The 27,006-nt window shown below is 37.5% G+C and overlaps 1 protein-coding gene across 1 annotated transcript in view; it reads left to right on the forward strand.

Moving 5' to 3' along the window:
• Positions 1 to 18,888, forward strand: part of CAPS2 (calcyphosine 2) — a 33,951-nt gene extending 15,063 nt beyond the window's left edge. Inside the window, 5 exon segments of the mRNA XM_032646932.1 lie at positions 4,102 to 4,222; positions 4,405 to 4,438; positions 7,516 to 7,633; positions 9,589 to 9,687; positions 18,713 to 18,888. Of these exon segments, the coding sequence (XP_032502823.1) occupies positions 4,102 to 4,222; positions 4,405 to 4,438; positions 7,516 to 7,633; positions 9,589 to 9,687; positions 18,713 to 18,888 (548 nt within the window).
• Positions 18,889 to 27,006: the final 8,118 nt, after the last annotated feature.

Here is a 27,006-nt window from a genome sequence, read left to right on the forward strand (position 1 = left end):
TTGTGGTTCACAGGCTCTGGAGCCCAGGCTCAGTAGTTGTGGCACACTGGCTTAGTTGCTCCGTGGCATGTGGGAACTTCCTGGACCAGGGCTCGAACCCACATCCCCTGCATTGGCAGGAGGACTCTCAACCACTGTGCCACCAGGGAAGTCCCTCCCTTTGTGTTTTGTTTGTTTTTATGGTAAAAACACTTAACAAATGAGATCTACCTTCTTCACAAATTTTGGAGTGCACCATACCTTATTGTTAACAATTGGCATCATGCTATTTGGCAGATCTCTAGAACTTATTCATCTAATGTAACTGAAACTTTGTACCCTTTGAATAACAATTCCCCGATTTTTCCACCTCCAAGACCCTGGCAACCACTACTGTATTCTTTGCTTCTATGAGTTTGACTATTTTAGATGCATCCAATAGCTGGAATCATACAGTATGTGTCCTTCTGTGACTGGTTTATTTCACTTAGCATAATGTCCTTCAGAATTCTTCCATGTTGCCAAAAATGGCAGGATTTCCCTCTTTTTTTAAGGCTGCATAATATTCCATTGTAATGTATATACAACATTTCTTTATCCAGTCATCTTTGATTGGACCCTTGGGTTGGTTCCTATATCTTGGCTAATGCAAATAGTGCTGCAATGAACGTGGAAGTGCAGATATCTCTTCCAGATCCTGAGTTTTCAATTTTTTTTGGATAGATACCCAGAAGTGGGATTTCTGGATCATATCATAGTTCTATTTTTTAATTTCTTGAGGAAGCTCCATACTTTTTTCCATAGCTGCAGCACAATTTTACATTCCCACTAACAGTGTACCATGGTTCCAATTTCTCCACAACCTCACCAAAACTTATCTTAAAATTTATTTGTGTTATAATTAGTTACCACCAGCATAACAAACATTTGCAGTTAAGAATAACAACAATCTGAATGAGTCATTAATTTAATAAAAAATGGGGATGAAAAGAAAGCAAAAGGATGCTAAACCTTTTACATTAGAATAGCAAGAGGATCAGTAGATACCCTCCTATTCTTCACATTGGTAAAGCAATTATCCAATGAATGACCTTGGGAGCTCTTGTTATACTGCCTGTCACTGAGCTAGCTGAGTTTGGGGGCACTCCTTTGCCCCAGCCAGAGAGGCTGAATCCTAACTCATTTTCTCTACAACCTGTGTTAAGTATGAAATTAAACTTTGTTTCATTAAGCCACTGAGATTTCAGGGTTTATTTCATACCAGGGCTCAGCCTAGCCTCTTGTAAAACTTATTGCTGGAAGTGCAGTGCAGCCATAATAAAAATCCAAGCTCATACCTCTTGAGACCTAGGTAGGAAGGATCCCTGCTCTGGGTCCAGACTATATAGGACATCACATATTACACACACACACACACACACTTTATTTTAAAATGAGGAGAAAGATTCTCCTTATTATAACCTTAGCACGGGTTCAATGAGACCCGCAACACTGAATGCCTGCATCTTTTGCCACATGTTTTTAAAGCAAAAGGCATCTGTATCTGAATGGTAAAAAGGATTGCGAATATTGTTGCTGATGACACTGGAGACAGACACTGCTTCAGAGTCCAAGAAAGATTTGAACCATGGAAGCTCTTAGGTTAAGAGAAAAGCTCAACTTGTCAAATCTTTCATTTCAGCATGAAAGCAGTAGATTCATGCATAATATAATATTGTTTAGAAGTACTACTGAAGATCTGTTTCCTCACTTCTCTCTTCATATTCCCATTTCAGGGATAAGGAGACTTTTTGCAATGGTAACAAGTTTCTATTACTGTTAAGTAGGGATAAATGTAGTTGTTTATGTCACCTAAGTGAAGCATGACATCAGTTCTTCACATTGGCCAGTAGATGGATATGAGCACTAGAATAGTAAATAATCTTATACTTATAAAAATATTTAAGAAGACAATTAAATTTTCCAAAAACTTAAAAAATATTTAAAATACTAAAATTGATGACCATTCATTATAACTTTAACCCTAACCCTAACCCTGTAGTTATAGTTATAACTATAAAATTATAGCTATAATTTTAATGGACAGTTTTGATTATTTTAGAAGAAATGGAAATTTAGTTAATAACATCAATGAAAATGAGCAAAATTATCCTGACCGAATCCAAATCTGAGCAGATTAGATGAAATCCCTGAAACCACATATTCTTTTTTTTTTTTTCTTTTTTGCAGTACGCGGGCCTCTCACTGCCGTGGCCTCTCCCGTTGCGGAGCACAGGCTCCGGACGCGCAGGCTCAGCGGCCATGGCTCACGGGCCTAGCCGCTCCGCAGCACGTGGGATCTTCCTGGACCAGTGCACGAACTCGTGTCCCCTGCATCGGCAGGCAGACTCCCAACCACTGCGCCACCGGGGAAGCCCCACATTCTTTACTAAATAAAAATTTACTGAGCCAACAATGAGACTATATGTGAGCTTCCATTTTCTTACTTCATCTAGCCCACAAATGTTAGTGGCAAGCTTGCCTTAGCTATGTGGTAGAGTTTACCAGTTAGTTGGCAAGCAGTGAGGAAACTTATGTCAGAGGAATGATGGCAATCCATGTGATTCAGAGCCAAAATATCTGAAAACGTGATCTATTACTCAGGAGGCAGATCATGAGTCCATTGAACTTGAAGCTCTAAGCAGAGGTTGGAAAACAGATAATAGTATTTGTAGGTTGTAGTGTGGGTTCAAGAAGATATTATAAAAGTATTTAAAACACTGGCCAGTTTGGAAGCAGAAAGAGAGAATCAAGAAATGTGGGGCTTTTGAGAAATGGAAAAGGAGCTGCTTCTATATAAAAGGCTTTGAGAGACCAATGTTGTAAAACTTTCATGTGATTAAAAGCCTCAGGGCAAAGAGAAGATGAAGTATGTGATTCCAAGGAAATTCTCTTAATTGATTAAAAATTGCCTCAGCAAATGGAACAGGTTAAGACTGTACCCATTTCTCCAAAATTCATGTTTCAAGGTAACCGGCATTAAGATGAAAAAGAAAAGCACCAGGGTGAAAAAACAAAGAAATAAAGATTTGAAAATTTCTCCAAACTATACTTTAAGCATGGGTATTGGTACTTGGAACTGACTGGAGGCATATAGCTGAAAGACCTTCAGAGCTTTGGAGAGAGGTGTATTCCCAAAGATACTGTAAACCTGTTATGAAAAAGCAATGAATGCAAGATATTTTAATGACTCTTAGACCTTAAACTTCCGTGGGCAGAAAGCAGTCTGAGAAGGCTGTGTAGCCCTCAAAGATGGCATATTTCCCAAGGCCCCCTTCAGAATGGTCCAAGGAGAATGAGGGATAAGGAAGAACATTTTTCTTTTTTTTTGCGGTACGCGGGCCTCTCACTGTTGTGGCCTCTCCCCTTGCGGAGCACAGGCTCTGGACGCGCAGGCTCAGCAGCCATGGCTCACGGGCCCAGCTGCTCCACGGCATGTGGAATCCTCCCGGACCGGAGAACGAACCCGTGTCCCCTGCATCCGCAGGCGGACTCTCTACCACTGCGCCACCAGGGAAGCCCTGGAAAGGGTTACTTTAAATGTATAAGTATAGGATAGCATTCCAAAGCCTTGATGCTATTTAATATATAACCTACAGTTTGAAGATTTCAAACTATTTTAGAAATTTTGAACTGATGAATTGATGTCAGGCAGATCACTCAAAAATTTGTAATTCAGTTGGTAATTACAAAGAAAGAGGAAGGAGATTAAAGATATGGGCTTGACAGATGAAGAGGAAACCTGGAAAATTTTTAAAAACTAAGATTTTATTTGTAACATTTAGGTTATTTTCATGCTGATAAAGTGAACCATTATTTTCCTATATATAAAATGCAACACTTTCACCACACAGTGGTGCTATTGTTCTGGTATATTTTACATGTGATTTTGTATATAACCCCCTTTACTAAGAGCATTCTATTTTTGAAAGCCTTTTGTCAGTCATACTTATGATCTGGTTGCATAGTCACATCCCTTATGTCAGTTATATCAACTTTAATTTTCTTACCGGAAAGACAATTGCAACTTGATACATTTGTGCATAGGAATAATTAGCTTCCATCTCTCTTCTTCTTAAACAGATGTGCTAAAAGAACAGCTATGTAAAAGAGGTGTTCGTATTTTGACTGGATTGAGAAAATACCTTCAACAATTGGACAAGGAAGGAAATGGACTTTTAGATAAGGCAGATTTCACAGGGAGATCAGCTCGGTGCTTTGTGACCACCTGGAGGGGTGGGATAGGGAGGATGGGAGGGAGGGAGACGCAAGAGGGAAGAGATATGGGAACATATGTATATGTATAACTGATTCACTTTGTTATAAAGCAGAAACTAACACACTATTGTAAAGCAATTATACTCCAATAAAGATGTAAAACAAAACAAAAAAAGTATTTCACTTAGAAGTGTCCGAAAATGTATGTACCACAGATAATTCTCTGCAGTGAATGACATAATATTCTTCAGTGGTCTTATTCACTTTTCTACTGAAATTTTAGTAGTTCATTTGTCTCCTTCTTTATGCCTCGTTATCAGTGTTAAGCCATCAGGCAAGTCCTGCTGATTTTTAAAACGTCAACATTCATCCCTCCCTCATATACTTATTAAGAGTCTAATAAGTGGGCATTGTTCTAAACTCTGAGAAGACATACTCTGTACTCTTAAGGTCTTCATAAGCAAAGGAAAGAAAAATATAAATGATTACAAAACAACATGATAAGTGTTAAATAGAGAATGCTTTCAGAACATGTGAGATAAACTGCAAGCCAGGTTAAGGAGAAGGAAGTTCATAGGATTTCTGGGAGAAGGAAGTTCATAGGATTCCTGGAGGTGGGTATGTGTCAGAGCTGAGTTTTGAAAGATGAGGAGGAATGAAGCAGACAAGAGGGTAGGAGGAGCGTGGATCCGACAATAGCTACTTCAGGAAAGGGAGAAGCACATGTGAAGGCTTCCAGGGGAGAGGGAGTGCGGCAGGTTCCAGGAATTGCCCCAGAGGTTTCACCCCTACCTTTCCCTCTGCTGTGAGTAATCTTCCACCAGACCTTTGCATGGCTGAATTTTCTCATCATTCAGGTTTTCTCTGCTAAGAACACTACACTGACACCTCCATCTAAAGGAGCACCCCATCTGATCCCTGATGCTCTCCATACCATTTATCCATTTTGTTTTCTTTATACCACTTTGTATATATTCTCTGGCTCTGCCTGCAGTAGAATGGAAGTTCCATCAGGGCAGAGACCAAGGTGCTTCTTGTTTCCTGCTCTATTTCTAATACCTCGAATAGAACCTGGCGTTTGGCAGGTGCTGAATAAATAGACGATGCATGAGTTGAAATAGATAGATAGGTGGAAGGAAGGAAAGGAGAAGAATGGAGAGAAATAAGCCTAGCAGGTTCCATTACATTAAAGCTTTGCACGTTATGCTCAGAAGTTTGGATTTTATCCTGAGTGTATATGAATTTGAAACATGTCTACCTCAAGGGTTTTAGATAAGGCATTCTCTTGCATTGTTCTCTTTTGCTTCAAATCGTCTTGTCACAAGATATAGTACATTTTGTGGGAGGAACACTGGAAATTGAATTTATGAGATCAAGGTTCAAGTTCTAGCCTTAACATCTGAAATGTGTGATCTTAAATAGGCCTTTTCACTTTTCTGACAGACAGACTCTGCTGGAGCAATCCAGAGATAATAATTATAGTCAGAGTTGCTTTGAAACTCAAATGAGAAAATTACATGCTTTATCAATTGTAAACTTCTGTGCTAGTATGGTATTGCTTATCATTGCTGTGCCATACCTGTCTTGTGTTTTTTACAGTGTTTAACCCTGTGGCCCACCTAGTGACACACACTAGGGATTATCTAACTTCATCTCTTCCTTGCATTAATAATAATAATAATAGTAATAAAACAGCAATAGAAAATTAGAAAGATGTGGTGTCTTATACCCTGTTTTTTCTTTTCCTCTATAATATCACTGGAGACTGCCCATGCAATGAGAAGCAAAAACAAGAACATAAGAATCACCAACCTGGGTCTAATTCTGGCACTAGTTTGGGGGAAGGCAAAGTCATTCTTACTAATTTGAAATTTTAAAAAATTGGTATGCCCCCTAAATAGCCTAATTTATATAGAGATACTATCAATAAATATACCTTAGTTCTTTTTCAACTGAATTATCATTTTCCATCCTGCACCATATTTTAGAAAGAGTTATATAAATTTGTTGCAACTTTTGGTAAATTATTCAATTCTTGAAAAATGTTTCTTTTAAGCTTCTAGCATTATCTTTTAATTCTAGTATCCCTTGAGTTGGGTGAACAAATTCATCTTCTATCCATACTACGTATGATTTTAAAGATTAAGCTCATTTTCACTCTTAAAAGCTCATTTTATAGACCTTAAAGTCTTTTTATGTACAGGGCATTACAACAGACCAAAAAAAAATGTATGGGTTGTTGAGAACTGTGGGGGGGTGGGGCAGGGCGTCTTAGGTTTCCTTATTAAAATTTTAATTGAAAAAATTAGAAGGAAACGGAAGAGAATATTTTGGGGGTAACCATTGTCAGTCACCTTGCTAGACGTTTTATTTATATTCTCATTTAAAGCTAACAACTTGACTGAAATATTGAAAATCTATTTACCTGAGTTTAAGAAAATCTCATACTGTATTTTTGTTGTTGTTGTTAGGAACTCTATGAATAGAATATTCTATTAAATAGTGCATTTGCCAAAGAAGTAAGTGGCAATGGTGAAATGAATAAATTGGCATAAGGGATCTACTCAGAACAGCACCTTTCAGTGTAAATCATGGAATAATTGTTAGAGTCATTCAAATCTCTTGTACTTTCAAGTATGAAGACTAGCAGAAGTACAGTCAGTATCTTAATGCCTTTTGGAGGCATTCCAGTAAGTGAAGTGACTTCTTAATTGTCACTGATATAATACATTAAAGATAATGAAATGGTCAAATTCAAGTGAATGGTAAGCATTTTTTATTGAAAAAAAAAAATTTAAAAAGATACATTTGGGGCTTCCCTGGTGGCGCAGTGGTTGAGAGTCCGCCTGCTGATGCAGGGGACGCGGGTTCGTGCCCCAGTCCGGGAAGATCCCACATGCCGCGGAGCGGCTGGGCCCGTGAGCCATGGTTGCTGAGCCTGCGCGTCTGGAGCCTGTGCTCCGCAACGGGAGAGGCCACAACAGTGAGAGGCCCACGTACCTAAAAAAAAAAAAAAAAAAAAAAAAAGATACATTTGTGATTTATTGCCACTCTTAAATGTTTCTTAACTTTATGGAACTGTCCACTACAGAGTTCCTCTAAATAAGCTTTTTTAGTGCATTTGATTGGATTTATATGTAACTTTTTGGAATTTTCTTATTAAGTCCACTACCTTGTCTAGGGCTACAACAGATGTAACAAAATGCTATTATGATGATTATTGTTGTAGCCATATATAACTTAAAGGTGTAACAGTTGTCTCTGTGTGATTATTTCTAGGATTTTGAGTCTTTGTGGCTAATTCTAAATGGTTATGGCAATGGCAAGGTTGATTACAGAGAATTCAAGCATGCCGTTATAGATGAAATGAATGAATACAGAAAATCATTTGTTCAAAAGGAAACGAAGTAATCTTTCAAATAGTTACTTTTAATAGATTTTTAGGTTCTTTCTTTTAAATCTTTAATGAATTACCTTTGAAAATGTTTTAAATTCCTTTCCCTGTAATGTATTTTGGGTTTAGTAAAACACAAACACACACATACAAATCTACCCAGTATAAAGCGACATAACTTATGCCTATGTTTTAGGAAAATATTATAAAAGGAAAATAAAATCTGAAATTAAATTTCAGTTCACAAATTACTAATTCCATAAATTGCTGGCTCCATATAGCTATATGTCTATATCTATTATTAAATATTTCCAAGCCTCAGTTTCTTATCTCACAGAACTGGTCTAAGGTATTACATGTAAAATTATGAGCATTATAGCTGTCCCAGTGTCAAGGCTCAATGCACATTATCTTAGGATGATGACTAAAACACGTTTCTCTACTTTTTAAATATGCATGCTAAATGTTAAAATGAAGATTAAAATGATCATGCTAAATTGTAAATTAAAAACAGGAGCTCTGACTTATGTAGGAGAGAAGATATTACTTAGGTTCTGGTAGCCATTTTTAGAGCATGCTTTTGAGCAATGTAGTTTTCTTTTTCTTTTGTATATGTACCTAATATAAAAGGTATATTTATCTAATACTGAAACAAAGCTATTGTGAATAGGGTAGTGTGAACAATTACATTGGGTACAAATCTCCAATAGAAAATGTCAAAATCTTTATCTTTACTGGCCAAAAGACAAAATAAAAACCTTATGTTAAACAAATTCACCACATAATATTTATAAATTTGCATATATTTTTACCTTACATGTCCTAGTGATAGACATGAGTATCAGGAGTAGAAACTGGAGGGTTGTCTCTTTCATAAATCTTGGTCCTGGGAATAGAGGACAAAAGTAGACTTAGTTTGCTAGGGCTACCATCACAAATACCATAGACTGGGTGACTTACACGACAGAAATTTGTTGTCTCACAATTCTGGAGGCTAGAAGTCCAAGATCAAGGTGTCATTAGGTTTGGTTTCTCCTGAGGCTGCTTTCCTTGGCTTGTAATTAACTGGCTGTCTTCTCCCTGTGTCCTCATGGGCATCCCTCAGTCTGTGTTGTCTGTGTCCTAATCTCCTCTTCTTATGAGGATACCAGTCATATTGGATTAGGGCCCACCCTAATGATTTCATTTTACCTTAATCACCTCTTTAAAGGCTCTATCTTTTTCTGCAGTCACACACTGAGGTACTGGGGATTAGAGCTTCAACATATGAATTTTGGGGAGGATGCAATTCAGCCCATAACAGGTACCACATACCTGTGACATTATTGTGAATAAACAAACTTGATTCTAGTTTTGACTCATCTGCAAATGAAGGATGGTGCTTTTGGTCAGTTGTATGTTTCTATGGACACACTCCTCTTCTCAATAAAATATATTTTATGATCCTCAGAATTGCATTGAATTAGAGGAGTGATAAAACAACTAGCATTTCGAAAGGTAGTGTTAAATTTCAGGAAATAGAGTAACAAAACCCATTTAAGAATTACTTAACTTTCTCATTGATTTTAGTACTGGAATATTTGCAGGTTTACTTTCTGACTCAAAATACTCCTGGTCATTTGTCTTGGCCATTTATCAATTTCATGTGATTCGTAGAGCTGAAAGTTACCTGAGAGGTCTTTTACCCAACTCCTCAGTGTGCAGAAGAGGAAAGCCAGGGTAACAGAGGTTAAGTTACTTTCTCAAGGTCAGGGTGCTAGAAAGTGGTAGTGCACCTTAAGTGCAGGTTACCTAATATCTTGCTCCAATATCTTTCTCCCTGTTTTCATGATGCTTCCTTCATATACCAGTTTAGTACTTTAAACTGTCTTGTTTAGAGGTCAAAAATAACCTACTGCAGAATAGAAAATTAGGTTCTAATGATTTCATAGAAAAAAATAACACTTCTCTCTTTATTTAGGCCTTTATGAAAATGGATTTTAACAAAACAGGCAGTGCATCTGTTATAGGCATAAGAAAATGTTATTGTGCAAAGAAGCATCCTTAAGTAATTTCAGGTAATCATTACAAGTCAAAATACATTAGATTTCTAAAATGTGAGTTAATCAAAGTAATATCTTTAAATTATATTAATTCATAGCATGGACTTGAGGCCATTAAGTGAGGAAATAAATAATTATTTTTTAAACCAGAAATGTTTATTAGAGTATAATTGCTTTACAATGGTGTGTCAGTTTCTGCTTTATAACAAAGTGAATCAGTTATACATATACATATGTCCCCATATCTCTTCCCTCTCGCGTCTCCCTCCCACCCTCCCTATCCCACCCCTCTAGGTGGTCACAAAGCACCGAGCTGATCTCCCTGTGCTTTGCGGCTGCTTCCCATTAGCTAGCTACTTTACGTTTGGTAGTGTATATATGTCCATGCCACTCTCTCACTTTGTCCCAGCTTACCCTTCCCCCTCCCTGTATCCTCAAGTCCATTCTCTAGTAGGTCTGCATCTTTATTCCCCTCTTGCCCCTAGGTTCTTCTGACCATTTTCTTTTCTTTTTTTTTTTTTAGATTCCATATATCTGTGTTAGCATATGGTATTTGTTTTTCTCTTTCTGACTTACTTCACTCTGTATGACAGTCTCTAGGTCCATCCACCTCACTACAAATAACTCAAGTTTCGTTCCATTTTATGGCTGAGTATTATTCCAGTGTATATATGTGTCACATCTTCTTTATCCATTCATCTGTTGATGGACAGTTAGGTTGCTTCCACGTCCTGACTATTGTAAATAGAGCTGCAATGAACATTTTGGTACATGACTCTTTTTCAGTTATGGTTTTCTCAGGGTATATGCCCAGTAGTGGGATTGCTGGGATGTATGGTAGTTCTATTTTTAGTTTTTTAAGGAACCTCCATACTGTTCTCCATAGTGGCTGTATCAATTTACATTCCCACCAACAGTGCAAGAGGGTTCCCTTTTCTCCATAACCTCTCCAGCATTTATTGTTTCTAGATTTTTTGATGATGGCCATTCTGACTGGTGTGAGATGATATCTTAGTTTTGATTTGCATTTCTCTAATGATTAATGATGTTGAGCATTCTTTCATGTGTGTGTTGGCAATCTGTATATCTTCTTTGGAGAAATGTCTATTTAGGTCTTCTGCCCATTTTTGGTTTGGGTTGTTTGTGTTTTTGATATTGAGCTATATGAGCTGCTTGTAAATTTTGGAGATTAATCCTTTGTCATTGCTTCATTTGCAAATATTTTCTCCCATTCTGAGGGTTGTCTTTTGGTCTTGTTCATGGTTTCCTTTGCTGTGCAAAAGCTTTTAAGTTTCATTAGGTCTCATTTGTTTATTTCCATTTCTCTAGGAGGTGGGTCAAAAAGGATCTCGCTGTGATTTACGTCATAGAGTGTTCTGCCTATGTTTTTGGTTTTTTTCTGTTTTTTCTTTTTGGAATGAGGGCCTCTCACTGTTGTGGGCTCTCCCGTTGTGGAGCACAGGCTCCGGACGCGCAGGCTCAGCGGCCATGGCTCACGGGCCCACCGCTCTGCGGCATGTGGGATCTTCCCAGACCGGGGCACGAACCCATGGCCCCTGCATCAGCAGGCAGACTCTCAACCACTGCGCCACCAGGGAAGCCCCTGCCTATGTTTTCCTCTAAGAGTTTGATAGTGTCTGGCCTTACCTTTAGGGCTTTAATCCATTTTCAGTTTATTTTTGTGTATGGTGTTAGGGAGTGTTTTAATTTCATTATTTTCCATGTAGCTGTCCGAGCAGTTTTCACAGCACCACTTACTGAAGAGGCTGTCTTATCTCCACTGTATATTCTTGCCTCCTTTATCAAAGATAAGGTGACCATATGTGCATGGGTTTATCTCTGGGCTTTCCATCCTGTTCCATTGATCTATATTTCTGTTTTTGTGCCAGTACCATACTGTCTTGATTACTGTAGCTTTGTAGTATAGTCTGAAGTCAGGGAGCCTGATTCCTCCACCTGCGTTTTTCTTTCTCAAGATTGCTTTGGCTATTCAGGGTCTTTTGTGTTAACATAAAAAGTGTGAAATTTTCTGTTCTAGTTCTGTGAAAAATGCCAGTGGTAGTTTGATAGCGATTGCATTGAATCTGTAGATTGCTTTGGGTAGTAGAGTCATTTTCACAATGTTGATTCTTCCAATCCAAGAACATGGTATATCTCTCCATCTATTTGTATCATCTTTAATTTCTTTCATCTGTGTTGTATAATTTTCTGCATACAGGTCTTTTGTCTCCTTAGGTAGGTTTATTCCTAGATATTTTATTCTTTTTGTTGCAATGGTAAATGGAAGTGTTTTCTTACTTTCACTTTCATATTTTTCACCATTGGTGTATAGGAATGCAAGAGATTTCTGTGCTTTTTTTTTTTTTCTTTTGCGGTACACGGGCTTCTCACTGTTGTGGCCTCTCCCGTTTTGGAGCACAGGCTCTGGATGTGCAGGCTCAGCGGCCATGGCTCACAGGTCCAGCCGCTCCATGGCATGTGGAATCTTCCTGGACTGGGGCACGAACCTGTGTCCCCTGCATCAGCAGGTGGACTCTCAACCACTGCGCCACCAGGGAAGCCCTGTGCATTACTTTTGTATTCTGCTACTTTACCAACTTCGTTGATTAGCTCTAGTAGTTTTCTAGTAGCATCTTTAGGATTCTCTATGTATAGTATCATGTCATCTGCAGACAGTGACAGCTTTATTTCTTCTTTTCCAATTTGGATTCCTTTTAGATCTTTTTCTTCTCTGATTGCTGTGACTAAAACTTCCAACACTAAGTTGAATAATAGTGGTGAGAGTGGGCATTCCTGATCTTAGTGGAAATGCTTTCAGTTTTTCACCATTGAGTATGATGTTGGCTGTGGGTTTGTCATATATGGCCTTTATCATGTTGAGGAAAGTTCCCTCTATGCCTGCTTTCTGGAGGGTTTTTATCATAAATGGGTGTTGAATTTTGTCAAAAGCTTTCTCTGCATCTATTGAGATGATAATATGGTTTTTCTCCTTCAAATTTTTAATATGGTGTATCACGTTGATTGCTTTGCATATATTGAAGAATCCTTGCATTCCTGGGATAAACCCCACTTGATCATAATGTATGATCCTTTTAATGTGCTGTTGGATTCTGTTTACTAGTATTTTGTTGAGGATTTCTGCATCTATGTTCATAAGTGATATTGGCCTATAGTTTTCTTTCTTTGTGACATCTTTTTCTGGTTTTGGTATCAGAGTGATGGTGGCCTCGTAGAATGAGTTTGGGCGTGTTCCTCCCTCTGCTATATTTTGGAAGAGTTTGAGAAGGACAGGTGTTACCTCTTCTCTAAATGTTTGATAGATTTCTCCTGTGAAGCCATCTGGTCCTGGGCTTTTGTTTGTTGGAAGATTTTTAATCACAGTTTCAATTTCAGTGCTTGTGATTGGTCTGTTCATATTTTCTATTTCTTCTTGGTTCATTCTCAGAAGGTTGTGCATTTCTAAGAATTTGTCCATTTCTTCCAGGTTGTCCATTTTATTGGCATATAGTTGCTTTTAGTAATCTCTCATGATCCCTTGTATTTCTGCAGTGTCAGTTGTTACTTCTTTTTCATTTCTAATTCTATTGATTTGAGTCTTCTCCTTTTTCTTGATAAGTCTGGCTAATGATTTATGAATTTTATTTATCTTCTCAGGGAACCAGCTTTTAGTTTTATTGATCTTTGCTACCGTTTCCTTCATTTCTTTTTCATTTATTTCTGATCTGATCTTTATGATTTCTTTCCTTCTGCTAACTTTGGGCTTTTTTTGTTCTTCTTTCTCTAATTGCTTTGGGTGTAAGATTAGGTTATTTATTTGAGATGTCTCTTGTTTCTCAAGGTAGGCTTGTATAGCTATGAACTTCTCTCTTAGAACTGCTCTTGCTGCATCCCATAGGTTTTCGGTTATTGTGTTTTCATTGTCATTTGTTTCTAGGTGTTTTTTGATTTATTCTTTGATTTCTTCAGTGATCTCTTGGTTCTTAAGTAGTGTGTTGTTTAGCCTCTGTGTGTTTGTATTTCCTACAGATTTTTTGCTGTAATTGATATCTAGTCACATGGCATTGTGGTCAGAAAAGATACTTGATACGATTTCAATTTTCTTCAACTTACCAAGGCTTGGTTTGTGACCCAAGATATGATCTATCCTGGAGAATGTTCCATGAGCACTTGAGAAGAATGTGTATTCTGTTGTTTTGGGATGGAATGTCCTATAAATATCAATTAAGTCCATCTTGTTTAATGTGTCATTTAAAGCTTGTGTTTCCTTATTTATTTTCACCTTGGATGATCTGTCCATTGGTGAAAGTGGGGTGTTAAAGTCCCCTACCATGAATGTGTTATTGTCGATTTCCCCTTTTATGGCTCTTAGTATTTGTCTTATATATTGAAGTGCTCCTATGTTGGGTGCATAAGTATTTACAATTGCTATTTCTTCATCTTGGATTGATCCCTTGATCATTATGTAGTGTCCTTCTTTGTCTCTTGTAATAGTCTTTGTTTTAAAGTCTATTTTGTCTGATAGAATTGCTACTCCAGCTTTCTTTTGATTTCCATTTGCATGGAATATCTTTTTCCATCCCCTCACTTTCAGTCTGTATGTATCCCTAGGTCTGAAGTGGTTCTCTTGTAGACAGCATATATACGGGTCTTGTTTTTGTACCCATTCAGCCAGTATATGTCTTTTGGTTGGAGCATTTAATCCATTTACATTTAAGGTAATTATCGATATGTATGTTCCTATGACCATTTTCTTAATTGTTTTGGGTTTGCTATTGTAGGTCTTTTCCTTCTCTTTTGTTTCCTCCTAGAGAACTTCCTTTAGCATTTGTTGTAAAGCTGGTTTGGTGGTGCTGAATTCTCTTAGCTTTTGCTTTTCTGTAAAACATTTAATTTCTCCATCAAATCTGAATGAGATCCTTGCTGGGTAGAGTAATCTTGGTTGTAGGTTTTTCTCTTTCATCATTTTAAATATGTCCTGCCACTCCCTTCTGGCTTGCAGAGTGTCTGCTGAAAGATCAGCTGTTATCCTTATGGGGATTCCCTTATGTGTCACTTGCTGTTTTTCCCTTTCAGCTGTTAACCTTATGGGGATTCCTTTATGTGTTACTTGCTGTTTTCCCCTTGCTGCTTTTAATATTTGTTGTTTGTATTTAAATTTTGATAGTTTCATTAATATGTCTTGGTGTGTTTCTCCTTGCATTTATCCTATATGGGATTCTCTGTTCTTCCTGGACTTGATTAACTATTTCCCTTCCCATAGTAGGGAAGTTTTCAACTATAATCTCTTCAAATATTTTCTCAGTCCCTTTCTTTTTCTCTTCTTCTTCTGGGACCCCTATCATTCAAATGTTGGTGCATTTAATGTTGTCCCAGAGGTCTCTGAGACTGTCCTCAATTCTTTTCATTCTTTTTTCTTTATTCTGCTCTGCAGTAGTTATTTCCACTATTTTATCTTCCAGGTCACTTACCCGTTCATCTGCCTCCGTTATTCTGCTATTGATCCCTTCTAGAGAATTTTAAATTTCATTTATTGTGTTTTTCATCTCTGTTTGTTTGCTTTTAAGTTCTTCTAGGTCCTTGTTAAACGTTTCTTTTATTTTCTCCATTCTATTCCAAGATTGTGGATCATCTTTACTATCATTATTCTGAATTCTTTTTCAGGTAGACTGCCTATTTCCTCTTCATTTTTTAGGTCTGGTGGGTTTTTGACTTGCTCCTTCATCTGCTGTGTATATCTGTCTTCTCATTTTGCTTAACTTACTGTGCTTGGGGTCTCCTGTTCGCAGGCTGCAGGTTCGTAGTTCCTGTTGTTTTTGGTGTCTGTCCCCAGTGGCTAAGGTTGGTTCAGTGCGTTGTGTAGGCTTCCTGGTTGAGGGGACTGGTGCCTGTGTTCTACTGGAGGAGGCTGGATTTTGTCCATCTGGTGAGCAGGTCCACGTCTGCTGGTGTGTTTTGGGGTGTCTGTGGCCTTATTATGATTTTAGGCAGCCTCTCTGCTAATGGATGGGGTTGTGTTCCTGTCTTGCTAGTTGTTTGGCATAGGGTGTCCTGCACTGTAGCTTGCTGGTCGTTGAGTGGAGGTGGGTCTTGGCGTTGAGATGGAGATCTCTGGGAGATTTTCGCCGTTTGATATTACGTGGAGCTGGGAGGTCTCTTGTGGACCAGTGTCCTGAACTTGGCTCTCCCACCTCAGTGGCACAGCCCTGGCGCCTAGCTGGAGCACTAAGAGCCTGTCCTCCACATGGCTCAGAATAAACGGGAGAAAAGAAAGAAAGAAAGAAGAAGATAAAATAAAATAAAATAAATCTATTAAAATAAAAAATAAATATCAAGAAAAAAAATTTTTTTAAGTAAAAAAAACAAAAAAACGGACAGAGAGAACTCTAGGACAAATGGTAAAAGCAAAGCTATACAGACAAAATCACACACAGAAGCATACACATACACACTCACAAAAAGAGAAAAAGGGGGAAACATATATATATCATTGCTCCCAAAGTCTACCTCCTCAGTTTGTGATGATTCGTTGTCTCTTCAGGTATTCCACCGATGCAGGGTACATCAAGATGATTGTGGAGATTTAAGCCGCTGCTCCTGAGGCTGCTGGGAGAGCTTTCCCTTTCTCTTCTTTGTTCCCACAGCTCCCGGGGGCTCAGCTTTAGATTTGGCCCCGCCTCTGCATGTAGGTCGCCTGAGGGCGTCTGTTCCTCGCTCAGACAGGACGGGGTTAAAGAACCAGCTGCTTTGGGGGCTCTGGCTCCCTCAGGCTGGAGGGAGGAAGGGGTACGGATGCGGGACGAGCCTGCTGAGGCAGAGGCCGGCGTGACGTTGCACTAGCCTGAGGCACGCCGTGTGTTCCCCCGGGGAAGTTGTCCCTGGATCACGGGGCCCTGGCAGTGGCGGGCTGCACAGGCTCCCAGGAGGGGAGGTGTGGAGAGTGACCTGTGCTCGCACACAGGCTTCTTGGTGGCTGCAGTAGCAGCCTTAGCATCTCATGCCCGTCTCTGGGGTCCGCGCTTTTAGCCGCGGCTCGCGCCCGTCTCTGGAGCTCCTTGAAGCGGCGCTCTTAATCCCCTCTCCTCGCGCACCAGGAAACAAAGAGGCAAGAAAAAGTCTCTTGCCGTTTCGGTAGCTCCAGACTTTTTCCCGGACTCCCTCCCAGCTAGCTGTGGCGCACTAACCCCCTTCAGGGTGTGTTCATGCAGCCAACCCCAGTCCTCTCCCTGCGATACGACCGAAGCCCGAGCCTCAGCTCCCGGCCCCCTCCCGCTCCGGCGGGTGAGCAGACAAGCCTCTCGGGCTGGTGAGTGCCGGTCGGCCCTGATCCTCTGTGCGGAAATCTCCCCGCTTTGCCCTCCGCACCCCTGTTGCTGTGCTCTCCTCCTCGGCTCCTAAGCTTTCCCCCTCTGCCACCCGCAGTCTCCGCCCGCGAAGGGCCTTCCTACTGTGTGGAAATCTTTCCTTCTTCACAGCTCCCTCCCACTGGTGCAGGTCCTGTCCCTATTCTTTGTGTCTGTTTTTTCTTTTGCCCTACCCAGGTACGTGGGGAGTTTCTTGCCTTTTGGGAGGTCAGAGGTCTTCTGCCAGCGTTCAGTAGGTGTTCTGTAGGAGTTGTTCCACATGTAGTTGTATTTCTGATGTTTTTTGTTGGCAGGAAGGTGAGCTCCGCGTCTTACTCTTCCGCCATCTTGAAGCCAAACAGTAAAGTTTAGTATGTTCTTTTACTATAAACGGCTGAGGCCCTTCCTGAGATACTGCAAAGTTTAATGGGAAAACTGTGGGAGTTCCAATCAGAGAGATCCATGTAATTCACTGCTTAACCATTTACTGTCTGTGTGATACTGGATGAGTTATTTAGCCCTATGAGTTCTTTCCTGTAAGTGGTCGGCCATGGAGCTCTTTCTTCTTAAACACGTTAGCAGCAACTGGAGAGCTTCTTAATTTAAAAATTCTGAGGTCTATTATCTGTACTTATTTTTTTCTTTTATGTTTATAATTGAGATTAACTTTTATTTCCTGTTGAGGAGTTAGTGATGAAATTGAGTTAGAACAGAATAGATTTAGAGGATACATAATTACATGTGCAAGTTCTCTGAATTAGTTTTACTGTAACTGCTTATGCTTCAAGATTTAAGGCAGAATAAGGAAATGGCTTCCTCTATGGATGGAGCTATCATATAATGAACATAAATATGTCTATCAAAATTTGAAGGTACAGAAAATATCCTAATATTTCCTCCCTAAGGAAAAAGTATTTAAGCTGAGATCACTCTTTCCTTTAACTGGCCATAATATAATCAAAGGTATTATTTAAATAGCTTATTGTTCTTTTTCTAAATTAAAAAATCAAATGAATTTTTAAAAAAGGATGAATCAGATATTTTATGTTCTCACTTTAAATAACAAACTAAAGAATTCAATTTTTTTTTGTTACATATGTGATTCTCAATAGCATCTTCCTATGGGTAAAATTTAATCATATTTAGTATAACCGACCAGTGGAAATAGTCTACTTAATGTCAGAGATTAAAAATAGAATGAGTTAAGTAAAATTTCTTCCAGCAAAGATTTTCATAGGCCTCTGAATCCTGTGTTTGCAGTAATATTTTCTAGCTGCAGTTATGAGTAACTGCTTCATAAAGTAACTAATGCCTTTAACACATTGCATTACTGTGTTATCAGCCTATAAATCATGAAACTATTTGTTTTCTTCTTTCCTCCTTTCTAATGGGAATGAAACCGAGTTCTCTAAAACATTAACAAATTCAAGAATATCTACAGTAGTAACTGTTATTTTGCCTATACATAAGGACACATCCTGTCAGACGCTTTTAAAAGATGCTTCAAATGTGTGTTGAAGTCCTCACCATTAAATTCTAGTTCATGCAAGAAAATGTTTAAATAAATTGCAGGGTAGTTTGACATAAGATTTCAAATTGTTGGAAAGATTTCATCAGGTGACTTAAGTATTTCTTTATTATCATCAGCCATTTCACTGAACTTTTAAGGACATTGTTTCATAGTCAGTACTATTTTACAGGACATTCCACAGAGGAAGAAATCAAAACATCTTTTCCAGAAACACTGAAAGATGCCTGCAGTAAGTCTGATGAAGTGTCGTATGGTGAATTTGAAGATTACTATGAAGGTTTAAGTACAGGGATAGTAGATGATGAAGATTCTGTTAATATCTTACATACTCCATGGGGGATCTAGTTTTTTAAAATGAGTATATCATCAGTACTAAGCATTTTAAAGGAGAGATGAATTGAATTTAAAGTATCAAACACTGGAATGTATTTTTCTAGGGCTCTCATTATTCTGTTTGTTTGTTGTTGTTTTCTCAAAAAAGTTGAACCTGGAAAGAGAGGTATTCAGAAAGATAGATGTAAGGGTATGTGTATACTCAAACACATATACGAGTGCTCGCCTGCTTATAAGTTTAGAAAGATCTGTCTTTCTGATTTATTACTTATCTTGAATAAGTAATTATTCAAGTTATTTTAGTAGGTCATATTTTATTAGCCTTCATAGAAAAGTAACATCTGTATCAAACAATAGGTGAGCAGCTATACAGTAACCACGTTTCTTGTCCATTGATTTTTTTTGCTCCCCATTCCCCAAAATATAATTGCCACCATTCCCAATTTGATGAACTAGACTTGGACCCAAAGCCTATGAGACTGAAATAGTTCAGCTTGCTTCAAACATCTGAAAATGTTAAATGAATTAAAGGATATGCAAAAGAAACTTTCCATGCAATGTGATTATAGATGTTTTCTGTACATAAATATTTAGAATGGTGGAGGCTTACCCCTCAAATGCTTATTTAAACACTGACTTGTGAATTCTTGTCTTCCAACTCATGTACTATTGCTTGTTCAATAGAGCACAATGTAATTATTCTGGTGACCAGTTCTATTTGTTATTTTATTCTGTTTTTAACTGCAATTCCTATTACCTGCACAGAATTATTATTTAACTAGAAACAATACAAAATGGGGAGAGAAATATTTTCTTAGAATATTAAATAAAGAACTCAAAAAGTATGTTATCACTTGTATGGACTAAGGGATAATTTAGTAATTCTTAACCAAAATGTAAAAAGTTCATCTGTGTCCTAAAATGAATGTATGCTATCCTAAATAACACCTCTTTTTGGTATACTAAACAACTGAAACATTTTTTTCTAAATAGATCTTATTTAACAGTTAGATGTAATCATTCTTTATAAATTCTTCTATGTTCCTCACATCTCTTTGGAAATGCAGAGAGAAAGAAAAAACTTTATAGAGTTATTTTCAAGTTTATGATTTAAAATTTTATGTATTAAGATAAAACAAACTATAAAAAATAGTGTCAAGCAAAATAAGAAGTGGTTCAAAAATGAAAATACATACTGTGTAGAATATGAATTTTGGCATATAACTTCATATTTTGACAACATTATCAGAAATGTGATGTGCGTGAGCCCCATAAATTTAAAGTAGTACTTTTTCAAGATTCGAGGAGGTACTAAAACTTTCTACTGAAATATCAGAAACAAAGTATACATGGACATTTTAGTGCTATTTTCTCTAGCTAAATTCTTTATTCCTTCTTCAATTAGGTTATTGTAATTAAAACAATATGCTGGAAGATGTTTTGACACAAATAAGTCTATAACACTATTTCTTAGTCAGATTCTTTTTCTTGTAAACATTTATCCAACTATAGTCATTTTAAACCCTACAAATTGTTTTTACATTAAAATGACTAATAACTCTGGGTGTTCAATATGCATGTAATATTTTTCGTTGGTTAATTTTTATTTAGTTCTCCTTAACAAATCTATTCTTAATATTGTTATGTCATATTTTCCTGTGAATATAATCAGAAAATGTATAGGCTGTCATATTGGAAAAAAAAAAGGGGGTGGGGAGATTCTTCCAGGATTTAACATATTAATATAACAGCATATTCTTCAATAAACCTCCACCCTCTGAATATAAATATTCATGTGATTATTTGCAGGAATTTTCTCTGTTTAGGAGATGTAACTTCTTGTAGTTAATTTCTTATTATTTTACACTGTTATCTCCATGTAGAGCTAGATAATCCATGTTCAATATGTTATTTGGCATAGTTTGTTAAATTATAATTGGTGGCACAATAAATCATTCTGCTTTTGCCTCACTGTCTGCATTCTTCTTTGGTATAGTAAAAATCTATTGTTTAGTATTCAATTTAATAGGAGAGCATTTAATAGAAGTTACATTTTCAAACATCCACAACATAATAATTGACTTTTGAAATTATATTAAAAATATAGTCTTCATATTCTAAAAATCTCTTGATTAGCTTTAAAATATTGTTATATGTTGTAACGATGTTACATGAAGTTTATGGTTAAGAGTATTTCATTGTTCTCTAGATCTTTAAAAGGTAGTTGTTTGTTTGTGGTACAGAATTGCTTTTCCAGTTAACCATACTGTTTGTTGAATTCTATATATTGACTTTACTGTTTCTATTCTTATAAATAAAGTTTTACAGATTTTCAGGGAAAAGTTATATTTAATTAGAAAAGGGATATTATTTAGGAACTTTTAGCTATATTTTAATTAGGAAAGAATATACATTTGTATGATGGAACAACTATAGTATAGATAAAAGTATATGTTCCTGTTTTAAATTTTATGGTATATGAATATAGGTACTTAATAAGCCAGTGATTCTGCACAGGGAGAGTCACTTAGGATAATTCATAATGTAGATGCAGCTGTAAAACACATCTTAGTTTATTCATTACTTTGGATTTCTAGTCAATCTAAGTTGTCAGTTACTTCAGGAGAGAATTGTATAAAGTAAGCTGTGCTTACTGCAGATTAATTAACATGCATTTGTGAGATTACAGTTTATGCTATAGTGCTTGCAAAATAAAATATGTACTGTGATAAACTAATCACTACTAGGTTGACCAGCAAGAAAAAAACATCTACAGTGAAAGTGCTTAAAGAAGTAGAAGGGACTGAGCCTGTATAACAGAAGCCAAGCAAGAGAAGAGAATCCAATGGGTTGACAGGGATTATTAGAAACTGATAAGAGAAGAAGCGTGTGTCATTGCCTCCTACTTTTATTTTATGGTTATACAAACTTCTAAGGACAACTTACGTATTGGATATCTTCATATAGTAAAGAATAAATACTCCATATTGGGGCCACGTTCATTTGATCATTACTTCATTCATTCAGTCATTTACACCTATTGTGTAGCACTATCCATACAATTGCCCAAGGCAGAGGTATTCTAAATTTTTCTCACACTCTGTATATCCACTCAGTCTCAAGTCCTTTGGTTTCTTTCTTTTGAATCTGTTCCTTTCACTATTCTTGATTGCTTATGCCTTTGCTCAAGGTTTTACCACATACCCCCTCGTCAACTCTGTCTCTTCCCCAGTCCTGCTTCAACCCATCCTACATATTGCTGTTGGAATGATCTTTCTAAAATGTACACTTCTTCCATGATTAAAATCTTCCCTTGGTATACCATATCTTTTAGAAAAGTTCAAACTGCTTACCTTAACTTGTAAACCTGAATGATCTTGTCTCCCTCTCTAAGGTCTCCCTCTCCTCTCTAAGCTCCTCTCTCTCCACTCAGCTCACTCTCCTTGATCCCCCAGCCATTCTGAACTGCTTACAATTTTGAAAATGGATTGTGAGGTTTCAAACTTCTCTGCCTTCAGAATTGCTCTGCTACTTTTGTCCAAAATTATTTCTTCCACTTAGTGCATCTAACTTAATTCATAGTTGTGTTCTGATACTACTTCAAGAACCATGTCTTTTAGAAAGCTACATCAAACTCTTGAGTCTGATGTAGTTGCCCTTCTTTGGGATCCTCTTGGCACCTTGGATGTGCCCTTAATCCAGCATTTATCACTTCATACTATAGTGATTATTTTGCTTATGTTTCTCCAACTAGATTGTAAGCTTGAGGATAAGAACCATATCTTATTTAACGTTATGGTGTCTAGCATTGTGTCTGACCTGTGGTAGGTGTTAAATCAGAATTTGTTGACAGGATATACGTGTGATTTACTGAGCAGCGATTGTTAATGGTTCTTACATACGAACACTTTTGCATTAAAACATTTTAGCATAGACCATGTAAATAGTATGAATGTGCACTTTAGTGCAAACTTCAACTACAAGGGCAGTAAGTTTCCCTAATAAAGAATGCACAGACTGCACTTCATCAACAAGGCCTCATGGCTCAGGGGCTACTATATTCACTTCAGTTAGCTGGGACTCAGTCATTATCGGATGCCTAGGTAATTAGCCTCCTAAATGCAATGGGTTTTATTCATGAAAACAGTGTCTTGTTAGAGTCCTAAATGGTCTTGTGTCCATCTATGGATTAGAACGACTTCTGGCCAACCAATTGTAACAATGCAGTAACCAGATCCCTCCCCTGGAGTGTGGCGGCTTCTTCCTCTGGTGAGCATTTCAGCATAGCGTTGATTGCAGTTCCCAAAAGGACAGATTGCTGGGATTTCACTGAGTTTACGGAAGAGGTTTGGTAATCTCTCCGTGCCTCCTTGCTAAGGCGTACTTGTTTAATAAACGTCTGTATGTTTGGCAGAATTTACTCTGAAATTTATTTCGTTATAACTGGGTAGTGATGATAAGAGGAATAGCTAATTCTCACCTACCTCAAAGATTTTAGGGAGGGTGGGGAAGTCACAGTTAACTACCATAAAGAACCTATTACTTGTGTACAACTAAATTAGCTACTTCTAAGTTAGTTGTCAGGTCACAGCTGCAGTTCTCTGTCAGACACTACAGTAGGCATCACGGACCCAAATATGGCATGGCACAATGCCCAAGGTAGTAGAGTTAAAAATTCCAAAACCTAATTCATGATTGCTGTAACACAGGCATAAACTAGGCACAGTGGAGCATGGAAGGGCTGTCTGTGTCATCCCAGGGGAATAATAATAACACACCATTCTGAAAATATTTGATTTATTAAGGTATTATTGAGATGGCAATTAAAAGGTTCTATTGATATATATAAGCTGAAACAGAGAAGATTTTGGAGATTTGATCATGGAGATTTTAGAAATGTATTAGTGGATACACATTTTCAGATTTCTCTCTTTAATAACCTGTGTAAGCTGATTTGTATAGTTTTTGGATATCCAAGCAAGGCAAAATTATTTGGAAGGATTTGAATAAAAATTACCTCTCTGGTGACAAATTTTATGCCAAGAGAAAACAATCATGGTCCTTGTTGTGTTTAAGTATTCTTTTTATCAAGTTAGAATGGGATTTCGGAGCCATGGCTGAATAAGTTTAGATATAAATGAAAAGATTCCTCACCTTTGCAACTGTATGTTGAGTTTTCTGCGATTTTCAGATGATGAGAAAGTCAGTATGAAACAAATGACTGTAATTCAAGGAAATCATTGTGTGTCACTTACCAAAGTTGCACACTTATAAAGTAGTTGAAGAGATTCTTACAGAACTTTTTTTTTTTTTTTTTTTTGCGGTATGCGGACCTCTCACTGCTGTGGCCTCTCCCGTTGCGGAGCACAGGCTCCGGACGCACAGGATCAGAGGCCATGGCTCACAGGCCCAGCCACTCCGCGGCTTGTGGGATCCTCCCGGACCGGGGCATGAACCCGTGTCCCCTGCATCGGCAGGTGGACTCAACCACTGCGCCACCAGGGAAGCCCTACAGAACTTTTAAGTTGTCAAGGAAAAGTAATTTGGGGGAAGTATTCAGATGACCACCACATCAAGGAAAAGTATGTGCTTATAGTACTATTTTAATGTAAATGATGTTGTGGAAAGAGCACAAGCTTTAAAGTCACTGAATACTGCTTTCAAACCTGAGCTCTGCTGCAAATCAGCTATATGACTTTGGGAAGCAACTTAGTATCACTTAGTCTCTACTTTTGCATCTGATGGTTGAAATGAAGGTTGAATATAGATATAGAAATGGATATACTTAAAGATGTTAAGCGTAAATACATATCCAGATACAGTACTTAGCACAATCTAGTAGACAGATGTAACTCAGTATACATTTAGTTCCTTTGTTTTCTTGCTTGAAATAAAATAATCAAATGTTTTCCTTATTTTTTTCTGATTAATCCCAAATGGCAATCATAAGAGCTACTTTTTTTTTTAAACATCTTTATTGGAGGGAGTATAATTGCTTTACAATGGTGTGTTAGTTTCTGCTTTATAACAAAGTGAATCAGCTATACATATACATACATCCCCATATCTCCTCCCTCTTGCGTCTCCCTCCCACCCTCCCTATCCCACCCCTCTAGGTGGGCACAAAGCACCGAGCTGATCTCCCTGTGCTATGCGGCTGTAGAGCTGTTCTTTTAAAGGGATATATATTATGGGTAGAAATAATTTGTATGTCACTATTTGCTCCTGCATCTAATAAACTTCTCATTATTATCAATTCTCTTCCTTCAACAGAGCCCATGAAGGAAATTCAAAATCTTGTATTAAGGCTATCAATTCTTTAGTGATTAGTAATAAAACTTATTGTTATTGAAATTAATTGAAAGATGATACATATGGAAGACTAATTTTATATCTATACAGACTTTAGGTGACACTTCTAATATCTTTGGTGTGTTACAGTAAGACAGTAGACTGCCTGGAATTCTGTAAGAGATTGTTTTCCAAAGATGGCTGCAACAGTATCCCATCCCATGTAGTGTTCTTACATAGTGAATTTGGCTTCACATCAAGAAATGGGGTCTATTTCCCCTTTGCTTGGTTGTGGATAACTTGTTACTTCTTTGTAACAATGGATTATGGCTACACAGTGATGCTGTGTTACTTGTCAGACTAGGCAAGAAAAATCCACCTAGTTTTTGCCACATTTTTTGATACTTGAGCCACGTGGGACTGCCAAACTGCAGGGGTTATATGCAGGTGCTCTGATCAATAGCCAAATCTGCACTCGCAGCTAGTAACTAGTATCAATTGTTTGACAGGTAAGTGAGTCATTTTGGGTTAATTCCAGTCCCAGCCAACATCTCACTAGAGTTACATGACAGACCCCAAATGAGAACCACCCAGCTGAACCCTTAGCCCTTCCATATTCTTTTTTTTTAATTTCAGATTTATTGAGATATAATTGATCCATAACCTTGTGAGCAAAATAAAATGGTTGCTTTAACCTGCTAAGGTTTGGAGTTAATTTTTATATAAGAATAGTTAAACAAATCCTTAAACTTTGAATAAAGCAAGGATATTAAAAACATTTTGTCAAATATTCAGGGGATTTAATTTATATGGCAATGGTTTATAAAATTCTTTTGAGACACTAAAGGAAAAAATAGACATGATAAGTCTATATGATTTCAGTTGTATGGTAGAAAGTTATCTGATGGAATGTGTAATACACAAAATCCAAAAGGTCATACTTTATGAAAGAGAAACCAAATTGAATCGTAATGTAAAATCAAAACCTTGCAGAACATGTTACTTTACCACTGCAGCAGTTACTCTTTATATTATATTAGTTCTGGCAAATAGTTTACTTATTTATTTGCCAGTCTTAGATTAAGTATCATATAATTTTCTTGCTGAAAATATTTGCCTATTTCCTCTAACAGTTTCACCAATGACTCAAATAAATATGGCAAGATAATTTGTAGAGATAGTAATTTATGTTTGGTTTTTATTCCTATAAGATACAGAAAAGAATAAAAGAGATCCCTCCAGTCCCATTCCGAGAAGACAGGCAAGCTTTTGTTTTTATTGTTCCAAGGTCTGAAGCAGAAATGCCAAGAACTCAAATCAGGATCTGAACCTCACCTATCTTGAGTGTGTGTGTGTGTGTGTGTGTGTGTGTGTGTGTGTGTGTTGGAGGGAGTTTAAGTAGATTATAATGGATATGAGTCCACCTGGAGTGGAAGAGTAAAATTTGAGTTTCTACTGGGACAGAGAAGGAAATGGTTTTCCTATGCTAGATCTTCATGGTAACAAAGTAGAATAAAAGATGCTTTCTGTCCTCAAGAAGGCTTATGGGTCCTGGAGACTGCAGATCCAGAAGTCAATGGTTATAATAAGTGTGACAAGTGATTGACAACATAGATATAGAAATAATACTCTAGGTGAGCACATGTGCATTTGTATATGTGTCATGACAATGGGGCAAGAGACAAAGAAGATGATATGTAAGCAAGTTTAAATGGAGCTACCTAAGGCAATGAAGGCTGGAAGGCAGAGGGAGGGTAAGATTTTGATGTATTTCCTATTTATGTTTTTCTTTTGTATTTCAGTATCACTTAGAAGATAACTATTCTATTTCTGAAATTT

Source organism: Phocoena sinus, chromosome 10 (genome assembly GCF_008692025.1).
Source record: "Phocoena sinus isolate mPhoSin1 chromosome 10, mPhoSin1.pri, whole genome shotgun sequence".
Taxonomy (NCBI): Eukaryota; Metazoa; Chordata; class Mammalia; order Artiodactyla; family Phocoenidae; genus Phocoena; species Phocoena sinus.